At 37.9% G+C, this 14,014-nt stretch overlaps 1 protein-coding gene across 1 annotated transcript in view; it reads left to right on the forward strand.

Annotated features, from left to right (window-relative positions):
* LOC133643542 (guanine nucleotide-binding protein G(s) subunit alpha-like) overlaps positions 1–14,014 on the forward strand; it is a 103,192-nt gene that overhangs the window by 17,924 nt on the left and 71,254 nt on the right. The window contains exon 2 of the mRNA XM_062038174.1: positions 830–902. Coding sequence (XP_061894158.1) covers positions 830–902 — 73 coding nt within the window. The remainder of the gene's footprint in view (positions 1–829; positions 903–14,014) is intronic.

Consider the following 14,014-nt stretch of genomic DNA (forward strand, 5'->3'; position numbering starts at 1 on the left):
TTAATTTTTTTTGCGGCTCCAGACAGATTTGTTTTTGTATTTTTGGTCCAATATGGCTCCTTCAACATTTTGGATTGCCAACCCCTGGCCTAGTCTCTTACGTGAATGAGATAAATAATATTATTTGATAATTTCACACATAAATCGCTCCAGAGTATAAATCGCGATTTATAATCCGAAAAATATGGTACACTGAAAATAAAAATTAACAGATTTCTTCAAATATTTCTAGGTTCTGTTTTTTTTTTTTTGGTCTAGATTCTTTGCTGTTTTTTAAAGGGTTTATTTTATTTCTACATTATGACTTATAAAACAACCACCGCACTCTGCAAATAGCGATGGGGAATATACGTATTTCACCTGAGACTAAGTGTTACCCAACAAATCTATCACTGTTGCTAGCCATGACCTTCACGGCGAATACTTTACCCTCGTCACCGATTAAATGCATGACACACTTGGGAATTCAGTTCGGTGTTACGATGCATACCCAATGTATTTGTTAAAGGAATGTGGAACAGTGTTATCCAAACAGGTTATATGTCTTAGATTTTTCACTTTGATTAAGCGACAAGAATGTAGCCATTATAGGGGCTTTTTTCCTGTGTTTGTACAAGCCGGTAGAAATGACCGTAGCATACTGTAGTACACATACCAGACCACTTGTTGGCGCTACATGCTACGTTCGTATCAAATTTTCGTCGGCGTGTGAACGTTTTAGGTCTAAATACCGTCTTCCGTGCATTAATCTGTGTCCCCTGTGGCTGCAAGCATCCTGATGACGCCTTAAGTCTTTCTGCTCTCAACTTCTCCATCTTGTGTTTTTCAGGGGCTGGCGAATCCGGGAAAAGCACGATAGTCAAGCAGATGCGAATATTGCACGTCAATGGCTTCAACGCAGAGTGAGTTGCAATTCAAAAGTTGTGTTTTGATGTCCTCCGCGTGTCTCACAGCTGATTTTCCGGGAATGATGCACTGAGCTTTTAGGACTTATCAACAACTGAAGGGATTTGTCAGCAAAGGGAAACTTTGTAACACGACTTTAACCTGTCACGTGACGTCATCAGCAAATCGCATGACTACCGAGCTGAAGCACTGTGACATTTAAAAGCAAATATTTGAGGTGTGATAACATTTCACATTCATTTTCTTATCTGATTGGTCTGTAAATCTGTCGAGGTGTCAAGTGATGCTAGATTTATCACGAGCAAAGGCGACACACTCTTTTTTTCGGATAAAAATAATGCGATGTTTCATTAAATGGTAATTAGTGACAGGCTCAAATTGTGTGAAGAAATAGTTGAGAGCGTTTATCAAGTGTAAAGAGAAGTTAACAAGCGTATAATAAAACCAAATTACAATAAAACTATCACCTACTTTACGGTGACATTTGCTTGGTAATATCAACTTCCATCCTTCCATTTTCTACTGCTTGTCCCTTTTGGGGTCGCGGGGGGTGCTGGAGCCTATCTCAGCTGCATTCGGGCGGAAGGCGGGGTACACCCTGGACAAGTCGCCACCTCATCGCAGGGCCAACAGAGACGGACAGACAACATTCACACTCACATGAATTATATTGCTCTTATTATATTGACCTTCTATTGTTGTTTGTTGTCACACTTTTGAAAAGACAAAAATCAAATCACTGAGCTGAAATCCCAGGGATTTATCATTTTTCCCATAAGATTTTGCTTAAAAATGACAGAATATATGCTACATTTGCTGTACTGTATGTTTACAAGTAATTATTCCGTGTTTCTCACAGGACTGTAATGTATTTGTCTGTGGCTGTGTGACGTGATGATGTCATTGTTTAATTTGCATAATGGGCAATGATACATTTGCATGTAATTCAAGGACTCCGGAAACTTTGACCTACCAGAACACATCAGATGACACAAATATTAGTACCCAGGGTCGCAGATTTTTCCCAATAAGTACCACAAGAACGATAGAATGTACAAACCCAAAACCAGTGAAGTCGGCACGTTGTGTAAATCGTAAATAAAAACAAAATACAATGATTTGCAAATCCTTTTCAACCTACAGTATGTTCAATTGAATAGACTGCAAAGATAAGATACTTAACGTTCGAACTGGAAAACTTTGTTAAGTTTTGCAAATATTAGCTCATTTGGAATTTGATGCCTGCAACATGTTTTAAAAAAAAGCTGGCACAAGTGGCAAAAAAGACTGAGAAAGTTGAGGAATGCTCATTAAACACTTATTTGGAACATCCCACAGGTGAACAGGCTAACTGGTAACAGGTGGGTGCCATGATTGGGTATAAAAGCAGCTTCCATGAAGTGCTCAGTCATTTACAAACAAGGATGGGGCGAGTGTCACCACGTTTTAAACAAATGCTTGAGCAAATTGTCAAACAGTTTAAGAACAACATTTCTCTCAACCAGCTATTGCAAGGAATTTAGGGATTTCACCATCTACGGTCCGTAATATCATCAAAAGGTTCAGAGAATCTGGAAAAATCACTGCACGTAAGCAATATTACGGACCTTCGATCCCTCAGGCGGTACTGCATCAAAAAGCGACATCAGTGTGTAAAGGATATCACCACATGGGCTCAGGAACACTTCAGAAAACCACTGTCAATAACTACAGTTCGTCGCTACATCTGTAAGTGCAAGTTAAAACTCTACTATGCAGAGCGAAAGCCATTTATCAACAACACCCAGAAACGCCGCCGGCTTCGCTGGGCCCGAGCTCATCTAAGATGGACTGATGCAAAGTGGAAAAGTGTTCTGTGGTCTGAAGAGTCCACATTTCAAAATGTTTTTGGAAACTGTGGATGTCGTGTCCTCCGGAACAAAGAGGAAAAGAACCATCCGGATTGTTATAGACGCAAAGTTGAAAAGCCAGCATCTGTGATGGTACGGGGGTGTATTAGTGCCCAAGGCATGGCTAACTTACACATATGTGAAGGCACCATTAACCACTAAAGAACCACCATTCCATGTTATGTAGACCACAAGGAAGTGTTTTAAATAAGGATGTAACGGTATTGTAGAAACCGCAAAATTTTAAAATATTCACAATAATGCCGTGACATATGACGGTATCGGGACCGTAACACAAACAAACCCTGACGAAAAACACCACGTTCATTTTGAGCGTTCCAAGCCAAAACAGACTCGGTCAAGGCACCTAGCGCCAAGGGAAATATATATTTGAAGCCAGCAAAGCTACACATCAATTTGTGAGGTATTTTACATTATTAAAAGTTGAATTGTGAGTTAACATTTCTGAGAAACTGCATTGTCCAAACTGATGTCCACTGCAGAGGCTTCTCAGAAAGTAAAAGTTGAAAGACACTAAAGGGAACACTATGGTTTTACATTTGTTACACAAGATGTTTACATTGTTACTTTAAAGACACTCAACTATAATAACGTTTTTTTTTATATATTTGCTTGTCACAGTGGCGGTTCCAGCACTATTCTTTGCACTGAAAGCCACTACTACCGACCACGCAGTCGGATAGTTTATATATCAATGATGAAATCTTAACATTGCAACACATGCCAATACGGCCGGGTTAACTTATAAAGTGCAATTTTAAATTTCCCGGGGAACTTCCGGTTCAAAACGCCTTTGGAGGATGACGTATGCGCGTGACGTCACGAGGTCCACGGAAGTGTTTGGACACAATACACAGAGCTCTGTTTTCTTCGACAAAATTCCACAGTATTCTGGACATCTGTGTTGGTGAATCTTTTGCAATTTGTTTAATGACCAATGGAGGCTGCAAAGAAGAACGTTGTAGGTGGGATCGGTGTATTAGCGGCTGGCTGTAGCAACACAACAAGGACTACTTACCCTGATAGCAGACGCCTAGCCGATGCTAGCCGCCAAACCCACGGATGAAGTCCTTTGTCGCGCCGTCGATCGCTGGAACGCAGGTGAGCACGGCTGTTGAGGAGCAGATGAGGGCTGGCTGGCGTAGGTGGAGCGCTAATGTTTTTATCATAGCTCTGTGAGGTCCGGTTGCTAAGTTAGCCTTAGCGTCGTTAGCAACAGCATTGTTAAGCTTTACCAGGCTGAGAATTGTTAACCGTGTAGTTACATGTACATGGTTTAATAGTATTGTTGATCTTCTGTCTATCCTTCCAGTCAGGGATTTATGTATTTTGTTTCTATCTGCATTTGAGAACGATGCTATCACGTTAGCTCAGTAGCTAAGTGTGTCACCGATGTATTGTCGTGGGGATAAAAGTCACTGTGAATGTCCATTTCGCGTGCTCGACTCTCATTTTCAAGAGGATATAGTATCCGAGGTGGTTTAAAATACAAATCCGTGATCCACAATAGAAAAAGGAGAGAGTGTGGAATCCAATGAGCCAGCTTGTACCTAAGTTACGGTCAGAGCGAAAAAAGATACGTCCTGCACTGCCTCTAGTTCTTCACTCTAACGTTCCTCATCCACAAATCTTTCATCCTCGCTCAAATTAATGGGGTAATCGTCGCTTTGTCGCTCCGAATCTCTCCTGCTCCATTGTAAACAAAGGAAAATTGTGAGGAATATTACCTCCTGTGACGTCACGCTACTTCCGGTACAGGCAAGGCTTTTTTTATCAGCGAGCAAAAGTTGCGAACTTTATCGTCGATTTTCTCTACTAAATCCTTTCAGCAAAAATATGGCAATATCGCAAAATGATCAAGTATGACACATAGAATGGATCTGCTATTCCCGTTTGAATAAAAAAAATTCATTTCAGTAGGCCTTTAAAAACACATGTAAGTGTCGTAATAGATAATAAATAAATGTTTGTGTCCAATTATAGTAAGTTTGTTATCTTAAACATTTACGCACTGTGGCCTTTTTAAGTCTTTTTTTTTTTATACATTTACCACAATAATATCATACCGTGGCCTTAGTACCGTGATAATATTGTAAAGTGAGATTTTGATACCGTGACATACTGACTGTAGTTTTAAAATGTAGGAAAGAAAATCATAATATGACCCTTTTAACTTGAACACACACAACTATACCTTTTAGCAGGATAAACCAGCTACATCATAGGGGAAATGTCACCCTATTGCCGGCGTCACACATTAATGTATGTACATTCGTCCCTCGCCACTCCGCGCTTCGAATTTTACGGCTTCACTCAACTGTCGTTTTTCAAAATGTATTTATTTCAAAAATCATATCTTGGTTCTCGCTGTTTCCCGTCTGACGATGGCTTATTATTAGTGAAAAATATGCATATTTAAGCAAATTTTTTCATGTTTTTGGCAAAGCATTATGATTATCAGACTTTTTCACAGGTTAGTGGTTGTGTTTAAGAACTGTTTGTGTGTGTGTGTGTGTTTTTGCGTAAGAGTCAATCAGTATTACTGTACAGAATGTAGGGTTGTATGGTATACCGGTATTAATATAGTACCATGTTACTAATTAATCATATTCGGTACTATAACGCCTCTAAAAAGTACCGGTCCCCCGCCCCCCATCGTCGTCACGTCGTGTCATTGCTGGTTCACGAGCAGACGAGCATGTTCGGCAGCGCACAATCACAGAGTACTAACAAACAGACAATGTGTGTCGACAGAAAAGGGAGAACGGATGCATTTTGGCTTAAAAACTAAAGATATAGGTGAAGTTATAACACTGAAACGCCCTCAGGAAGAGGTGCTTTAAGACCTGGCTAGCTAGCTAGCGGCTAAAGTCCATCCGCAGTCTGCAGGGTTTTAGCTACTTCTAAATCACTAATCCTCGCCTCCATGGCGACAAATAAAGTACGTTTCTTACAAGTATCATCCCTGCAGGACGAGGAATAGCTAAACATGCTTCACTCCACACCATAGCTCACCGCCGTCACCGCTTATGACGCAGTTCATGAATGTAAACAAATGCCCTGGGTGGATCTACTCCTGACATCCACTGTAATGATACCAAGTACAGGAGCGTATCTAGTTGATACTACTTTGATTACATCGATATTTTTTAGCATCACGTTTAAAAAAAAAATTATATTATGTTTATAAACTCAGGAAATATGTCCCTGGACACATGAGGACTTTGAATATGACCAATGTATGATCCTGTAACTACTTGGTATCAGATTGATACCCACATTTGTGGTATCAGATTGATACCCACATTTGTGGTATCAGATTGATACCCACATTTGTGGTATCAGATTGATACCCACATTTGTGGTATCATCCAAAACTAATGTAAAGCATCCAAACAACAGAAGAATAAGTGATTATTACATTTTAACAGAAGTGTAGATAGAACATGTTAAAAGAGAAAGTAAGCAGATATTAACAGTAAATGAACAAGTAGATTAATAATCAATTTTCTACCGCTTGTTCTTAATCATTTTGACAAAATAATAGAATGGAAAATGACACAATGTGTTACTGCATACGTCAGCAGACTAATTAGGAGCTTTTGTTTGTTTAATTACTACTAAAAGACAAGTTGTCTTGTAGGTTCACTTTTTTATTTAAGGACAAACTTGCAATAAGAAACATATGTTTAATGTACCGTAAGATTTGTTGTTAAAATAAAGCCAATAATGTTATTTTAACAAGTGCCCTTTATTTTGAAAAGTATCAAAATACATTTTGGTACCGGTACCAAAGTATTGGTATCGACAACATTAACAGAATGTCTTACTTTTGTCTGATATGTATTATTATGTCTACTATGTTGGGTAAAACCAATATCAATGTGGCTATTTGCGTGGTATTTCATGTCTAGAGTTCTCTAATCATGTTAAACGTATTTAGAATGTTCTAAACTGTTTTTTATGCTCTAACTATAAAAATATTCTATTCATGAATAAGAATTCCTACTTTGAGAAAACTCACTTACTGCGGTCAGGTCTGGAACAGACGACTGTACAGGAAACACTGTCATTATGATTATGTAACGTAGCATCTTCATGAAAAAGCCAGCACAATGTTATCTTCTTTTAAGGTAACAGGCAGGCTTGTCACGTTGACATTTAAAAGGGTCATATTATGATTTTCAATCTGCATCTAAAACACTTCCTTGTGCTCTTCAACACATGTAATGGTGGTGCCATGGTCCACAATTTGCATACATTTTATTAGCCGCTTTCTGAGTGTCTCTGAAAATGAGCCATTTTGAAAGGCAATACAGGCCTCATTCCCCTCTCTACCCCTTCAGCCATGCTGTAGTTTTAGCGGTATACTTCCGTATTTATACCGACAAGTACCATAAATTTCAACTATACGCTCTTCTTACTAAAACTGGCAGCAGCGGATAATTTTAGCATACAACCGTACGTACATGAATGAGCTAGAGTCTGACACGTTAGTTTATTAGTTTTCTCTTCCAACGCCATTCAGTCCATATAGCTATAAATATACATGCTATGTGTTATTATTATGTCTGTCTCCCTATTTGAAACAACTATCCGTGCAAGAATAAAGCATTATGTGTTACATTTGTCAGTTTATTGTTACTGGACGTACCGTTACATTGTACATACTAGTGTTGTCCCGATACCAATATTTTGGTACCGGTATCAAAATTCATTTTGGTACTTTTCAATACTTTTCTAAATAGAGGGACCACAAAAAATTATGTTTCTTCATATGTTTCTTATTGCAAGTTTGTCCTTGAATAAAATAGTGAACATACAAGACAATTTGTCTTTTAGTAGTAAGTAAGCAAACAAAGGCTCCTAATTTAGCTGCTGACATATGCAGTAACATATTGTGTCATTTTCCATTCTATTATTTTGTCAAAATTATTAAGGACAAGCGGTAGAAAATGAATTATTAATCTACTTGTTCATTTACTGTTAATATCTGGTTATTTTCTGTTTTAACATGTTCTATCTACACTTTTGTTAAAATGTAATAATCACTTATACTTCTGTTGTTTGATACTTCACATTAATTTTGGATGATACCACAAATTTAGGTATCAATCCGATATCAAGTCGTTACAGGATCATACATTGGTCATATTCAAAGTCCTCATGTGTCCAGGGACATATTTACTGAGTTTATAAACATAATATACATTTTTTTTAAACGGAAAAAGATTTTGTGATGCTAAAAAATATCGATGTAATCATACAGTAGTAGTATCGACTAGATACGCTATTGTACTTAGTATCCTTCCAGTGGATGTCAGGTGTACATCTTTACCAAAATATAACTATAAATGTCAATGTTATGTATGTGCTGTTTATGATTGTTGCCTTTAATAAAATAAATCCGAAACAAGATGAAATCATCCATCCATCCATTTTTCTACCGCTTGTCTCCGGTCGCGGGCGGTGCAGGAGCTTATCTCAGCTGCATTCGGGTGGAATTCTGATGAAACTTATCCTTTTCGCGTTTTGAACGGTTCCAACAGCCTAAAACAGTGTTTTTCAACCACTGTGCCACGGCACACATACTGTACCGTGAGATATTGTTTGGTGTGCCGTGGGGAGATTATGTAATTTCACCTAATTGGGTTAAAAAATATTTTTTGCAAACCAGTAATTATAATCCGCAAATGTGCCGTTGTTGAGTGTCTGTGCTGTCTAGAGATCGGCAGAGTAACCGTGTAATACTCTTCCATAGCAGTAGGTGGCAGCAGGTAGTGTCGGAAACATGATTTGTTGTGATCCCAATATGCAGACGACAGTGGGAGGCAGTGTGCAGGTAAAAAGGTATCTAACGCTTAAACCAAAAATAAACAAAAGGCTAGTGCCGCTAGGAAAAGGCATTGAAGCTTAGGGAAAGCTATGCAAAACGAAACCAAAACTGAACTGGCTGCAAAGTAAACAAAAAATTAATGCTGGACGACAGCAAAAACTTACAGCGCGTGGAGCAGCAGACGGCGTCCACAAAGCTGACATGACAATCAACAACAAAATAGGAGCGCAAGACAAGAGCTAAAACACTACACACAGGAAAACACCAAAAACCTCAAAATAAGTCACAGCGTGATGTGACAGGTGGTGACAGTACACCTACTTTGAGACAAGAGCTATAGTGATGCATGCTTGGTTAAGGTTTGAATTCATATCCAACAATTGTGAGAACTACTTTTTACTGTCAATATCGGCTGCTGGGTTTCATTTTTTAATGTCTTCTGCTGGTGGTGTGCCTCTGGATTTTTTCAATGAAAAAAATGTGCCTTGGCTCAAAAAAGGTTGAAAACCACTGGCCTAAAACAGCACAAGCATCGGACATTTTTCTTCGAGAAAAGTCAATGCCACCCGGAACGCTATGACAACAGACACTCGCTGGCCCACCACTTCGAGTCTCACATATTTAATGAGCCGGACGTGACGTCCGGTGAATACAACATAATTGGAGCAAGGCAAGATTGTTTTATAAATATATCCTCAATGTCTCCATGGTTTGATTTCACATTTCACACTTAAGGGGATCCCAAGTATACAAAAACAGGTGCCGACAGGCAAAAACATCTGATTTTGCATCTCATGATCCCTTCAAGTTAAGTGTTTTGGAGTAAATCAGTCAAAAGCTGGCATATCCCAAGAAGAAAGTGTTATTTATTTCACTTTTCCAACAAACATGGCTGCGGGTCAAACCATCTCCCCCCTTGTCTTGTGAGTTTCTTAAAACTTGAACCCCAGTGGATGCAGGGCAAAGACAAGTCACATTTTTCTATTTTTGATAGTCTTTTTTTTCTTTGAAAGGCTGGGCTTAATCATGTGTCGGCCCTCACAGCGCCTTCACATGCCCCGGCCTGGCGATGCATCATTATTATTGTTATTATGATTACTATTATTAATGTCTCATTGTCATATAACAAGAGTCAGACGTGACAAATACACCGTAATGAGCTGTGTCAGGGGTCACCAACGCGGTGCCCGCGGGCACCAGGTAGCCCGTAAGGACCAGATGAGTAGCCCGCTGGCCTGTTCTAAAAATAGCTCAAATAGCAGCACTTACCAGTGAGCTGCCTCTATTTTTTTTAATTTTATTTATTTACTAGCAAGCTGGTCTCGCTTTGCCCGACATTTTTAATTCTAAGAGAGACAAAACTCAAATAGAATTTGAAAATCCAAGAAAATATTTTAAAGACTTGGTCTTCACTTGTTTAAATAAATTCATAATTTTTTTTACTTTGCCTTTTATAACTTTCAGGAAGACAATTTTAGAGAAAAAATACAACCTTAAAAAGGATTTTAGGATTTTTAAACACATATACCTTTTTACCTTTTAAATTCCTTCCTCTTCTTTCCTGACAATTTAAATCAATATTCAAGTAAAATTATTTTTGTTATTGTAAAGAATAATAAACATTTTTTAATGTAATTCTTCATTTTAGCTTCTGTTTTTTCGACGAAGAATATTTGTGAAAAATTTCTTCAAACTTATTATGATAAAAATTCCAAAAAATTATTCTGGCAAATCTAGAAAATCTGTAGAATTAAATTTAAATCTTATTTCAAAGTCTTTTGACTTTCTTTTAAAATTTTTGTTCTGGAAAATATAGAAGAAATAATGATTTGTCTTTGTTAGAAATATAGCTTGGTCCAATTTGTTATATATTCTAACTAAGTGCAGATTGTATTTTAACCTATTTAAAACATGTCATCAAAATTCTAAAATTAATCTTAGTCAGGAAAAATGACTAATGATGTTCCATTAATTTTATTTTGTATTTTTTCAAGAAGATTCGAATTAGCTAGTTTTTCTCTTCTTTTTTTCGGTTGAATTTTGAATTTTAAAGAGTCGAAATTGAAGATAAACTATGTTTCAAAATTTACTGTCATTTTTTTTGTCTTTTCTCCTCTTTTAAACCGTTCAATTAAGTGTAAATATCATTAATTATTAATAATAACATAGAGTTAAAGGTAAATTGAGCAAATTGGCTATTTTCGGCAATTTATTTAAGTGTGTATCAAACTGGTAGCCCTTCGCATTAATCAGTACCCAAGAAGTAGCTCTTGGTTTCAAAAAGGTTGGTGACCCCTGAGCTGTGTTGTCTGGGCCTGTCTCCAACATGGTGTGTCTCCTCATAAAGCGCTATTGTGCACTTTATTCCCTTTTTTTTTTTTTTCTTACATACACTGGAACTCAAGCCATATATCACATGCCACAATGTAACATACGTCAGTGCATAGATAAAGGCAGTGGCGGGCCGTGCGTTTCTCACCTAGGCCTTCAGTGATGTCCTACTTTAGTCCGACTTCACCTCTCAAAATACCGTAATATAAAAATATATAGAAGTATACAAGTACCGTAATTTATGTATGTAAAAGAATTGTATAAAACAAATGAAACATGAAAAAATAAAGAAATAAAATATTTGAACTGACAATTTGTAGAAACCATCGTACGCCGTATAAGCCAGTGGTACCGTCGTAGTCGGTTGATTCGTGTGAAAGTGGCGGGCAAACCATTTCGCCGCCGGTAGGGGTGTAACGGTACACAAAAATTTTCCGTTCGGTACGTACCACGGTTTAAAGGTCACGGTTTGGTTCATTTTCAGTACAGTAAGAAAACAACAAAATATACATTTTTGGGTTATTTATTTACCAAATTTGCAAAATCTTCCACCAAAAATATTTTTCTTAGTGGAATATTTGATGTGAAGTAATCGGAACCTTGGATAGGTCAATAATTCACCATAACATTGAATTTGATTCAATATTAGGTTTTGAGCAATGACAGTTTGAAAGAAAAAAAACAGCTTTGTTTTATTAGTCAACATTGCAACTTTTTCTAAATTACATTTAACCTTTAAGCTTTTTTTATTTCTCTTTTGTTATGTTTTTGTTTATTTTAATAGTATTTTTAGAATGTGCCGTGGGCCTTTAAAACATTAGCTGTGGGCCGCAAATGGCCTCCGGGGCACACTTTTGACACCCCTGCTATAGATAATAAAAAATTAAATCTGATAAATCTATCGATAAAATGCAGAGCCTGGCGATGCATGCGCGTTTATCATAACTCTCTCGCTCCCTCCCTCACGAATGCTGCTGTGCGCACAATTTGTTTTATTTTTAACCCCTTCTTAGCCCTGAACGTACATTGAAAATACACGCAACCCTAACTCAAAATGCCGGACATTTGAGGCATTTAAGAAACTCCGCCCGGACAGCTCCGCAAAAGAGGACATGTCCGGTGAAAAGAGGACGTATGGTCAGTCTATCGTAGCCCGTTAGCTGCTAGCATGCCGTGTGTTGTGCCTCGGTGTGCATTGTTTACACAACGTGATGTACGCTACTTAATATGTCCGTGTGGAAACTCGTTCGGTACACCTCCGGACCGAACCTAAGCCCCCGTACCGAAACGGTTCAATGCAAATACTCGTACCGTTACACCCCTAGCTGCCGTTGTTGTGCCAAAATGTGATTGCCTGCCAAAAATGGATTTCCTTCGCAGTAGCGCACCGCTCACTAAACCTGCATTGCTTGGCTTCGTCTGTCCACAGCGGATTACTAGGTGTAAGACAAACACTTTATCTTCGGGGTTATTGTACCGGTGAGTTTTCTGTGGCTTTTTATGGCTCGTATGGCCACTTCCTGTTTTCGCAACTTGTGATTGGATACTCACTTGGGACTTCCAAGTGAGTATCCAATCACAGCGTTAGGCCAGCTAGAAGGCCTTATTGACAACAACTCGTGATCTGATTGGCTATCGCAATTGTCTATCACCTCCATGTGTCCGTTCACTTACAGTGCACAGACGCCCGCATTGTTGATTCTGAAGGACCCGGGCAGTTTTGGTACAGCATGGCAACATAAGCTAACTGAATTCTGATTGGATACAAACTCTAAACTAGAAACAAAAGCATTGGAAGGAGCATAATTATGACACGAAGAGAATAATGAATACTTTTAGATTTTTAGGGAAAGTAAATAAAAAAATACTTTTATCTTTAATTATGATCATGATCTCTTGTTATGTTAGGCCAGTAGAGAAGGCCTTGCTGGCCCTGACGGCACACCACTGGATAAAGGACGAGACTCCAGCTGTTGTGCTCGCTGGTTTCACTTCAAAATACACCCAAATGGGACTTTCAATAAAGCTGTTACCAAGTTTTGAGCAATTAAATGGCGCCCATTCAAGTAATACTTTTTTAAAAAATGTTCCTGAATGACAATCTGACATTCAACAATGAAAAATTATTTAAATTATGCAAGCAAGTGATTGATTATGATTAAACCAAATTCAAAAGTACGATTAATCTGGTTAAAAAAAAATCATTTGACGGCACTAATTATAATATAACTTGCACACTTGTCCTAACTGTGCTGAACTGGGCTTTTATTTGGTTTGGTTTGCTGTCATTTTTTAACATTCTATTTGCATTGCAGGATCACAATCCATTCTGTTTATACTATTGTTTTTTATTTATAACCTACTCTATTATTATCCTATTCTAGTTACCGTATTTTCCGGACTATAAGTCGCAGTTTTTTTCATAGTTTGGCCGGGGGTGCGACTTATACTCAGGAGCGACTTATGTGTGAAACTATTAACACATTAGCGTAAAATATCAAATAATATTATTTAGCTCATTCACGTAAGAGACTAGACGTATAAGATTTCATGGGATTTAGCGATTAGGAGTGACAGATTGTTTGGTAAACGTATAGCATGTTCTATATGTTATAGTTATTTGAATGACTCTTTCCATATTTTTGTTACGTTAACATACCAGGCACGTTCTCAGTTGGTTATTTATGCCTCATATAACGTACACTTATTCAGCCTGTTGTTCACTATTCTTTATTTATTTTAAATTGCCTTTCAAATGTCTATTCTTGGTGTTGGGTTTTATCAAATAAATTTAACCAAAAAATGGGTGCGACTTATATATGTTTTTCCCTTCTTTATTATGCATTTTCGGCCGGTGCAACTTATACTCCGGAGCGACTTATACTCCGAAAAATACGGTAAATTATTTCCACTGTACACACTATCATTCTTGTGGTACTCTTTTGGGTAAATCTGGGACCTTGGGTACTACATTTTGTATCATCTCATGTGTCTCATTTGTGCTGGTATGACAATAAAGTTCCTCGAATAG

This window comes from Entelurus aequoreus, linkage group LG26 (assembly GCF_033978785.1).
Source record: "Entelurus aequoreus isolate RoL-2023_Sb linkage group LG26, RoL_Eaeq_v1.1, whole genome shotgun sequence".
Classification (NCBI taxonomy): Eukaryota; Metazoa; Chordata; class Actinopteri; order Syngnathiformes; family Syngnathidae; genus Entelurus; species Entelurus aequoreus.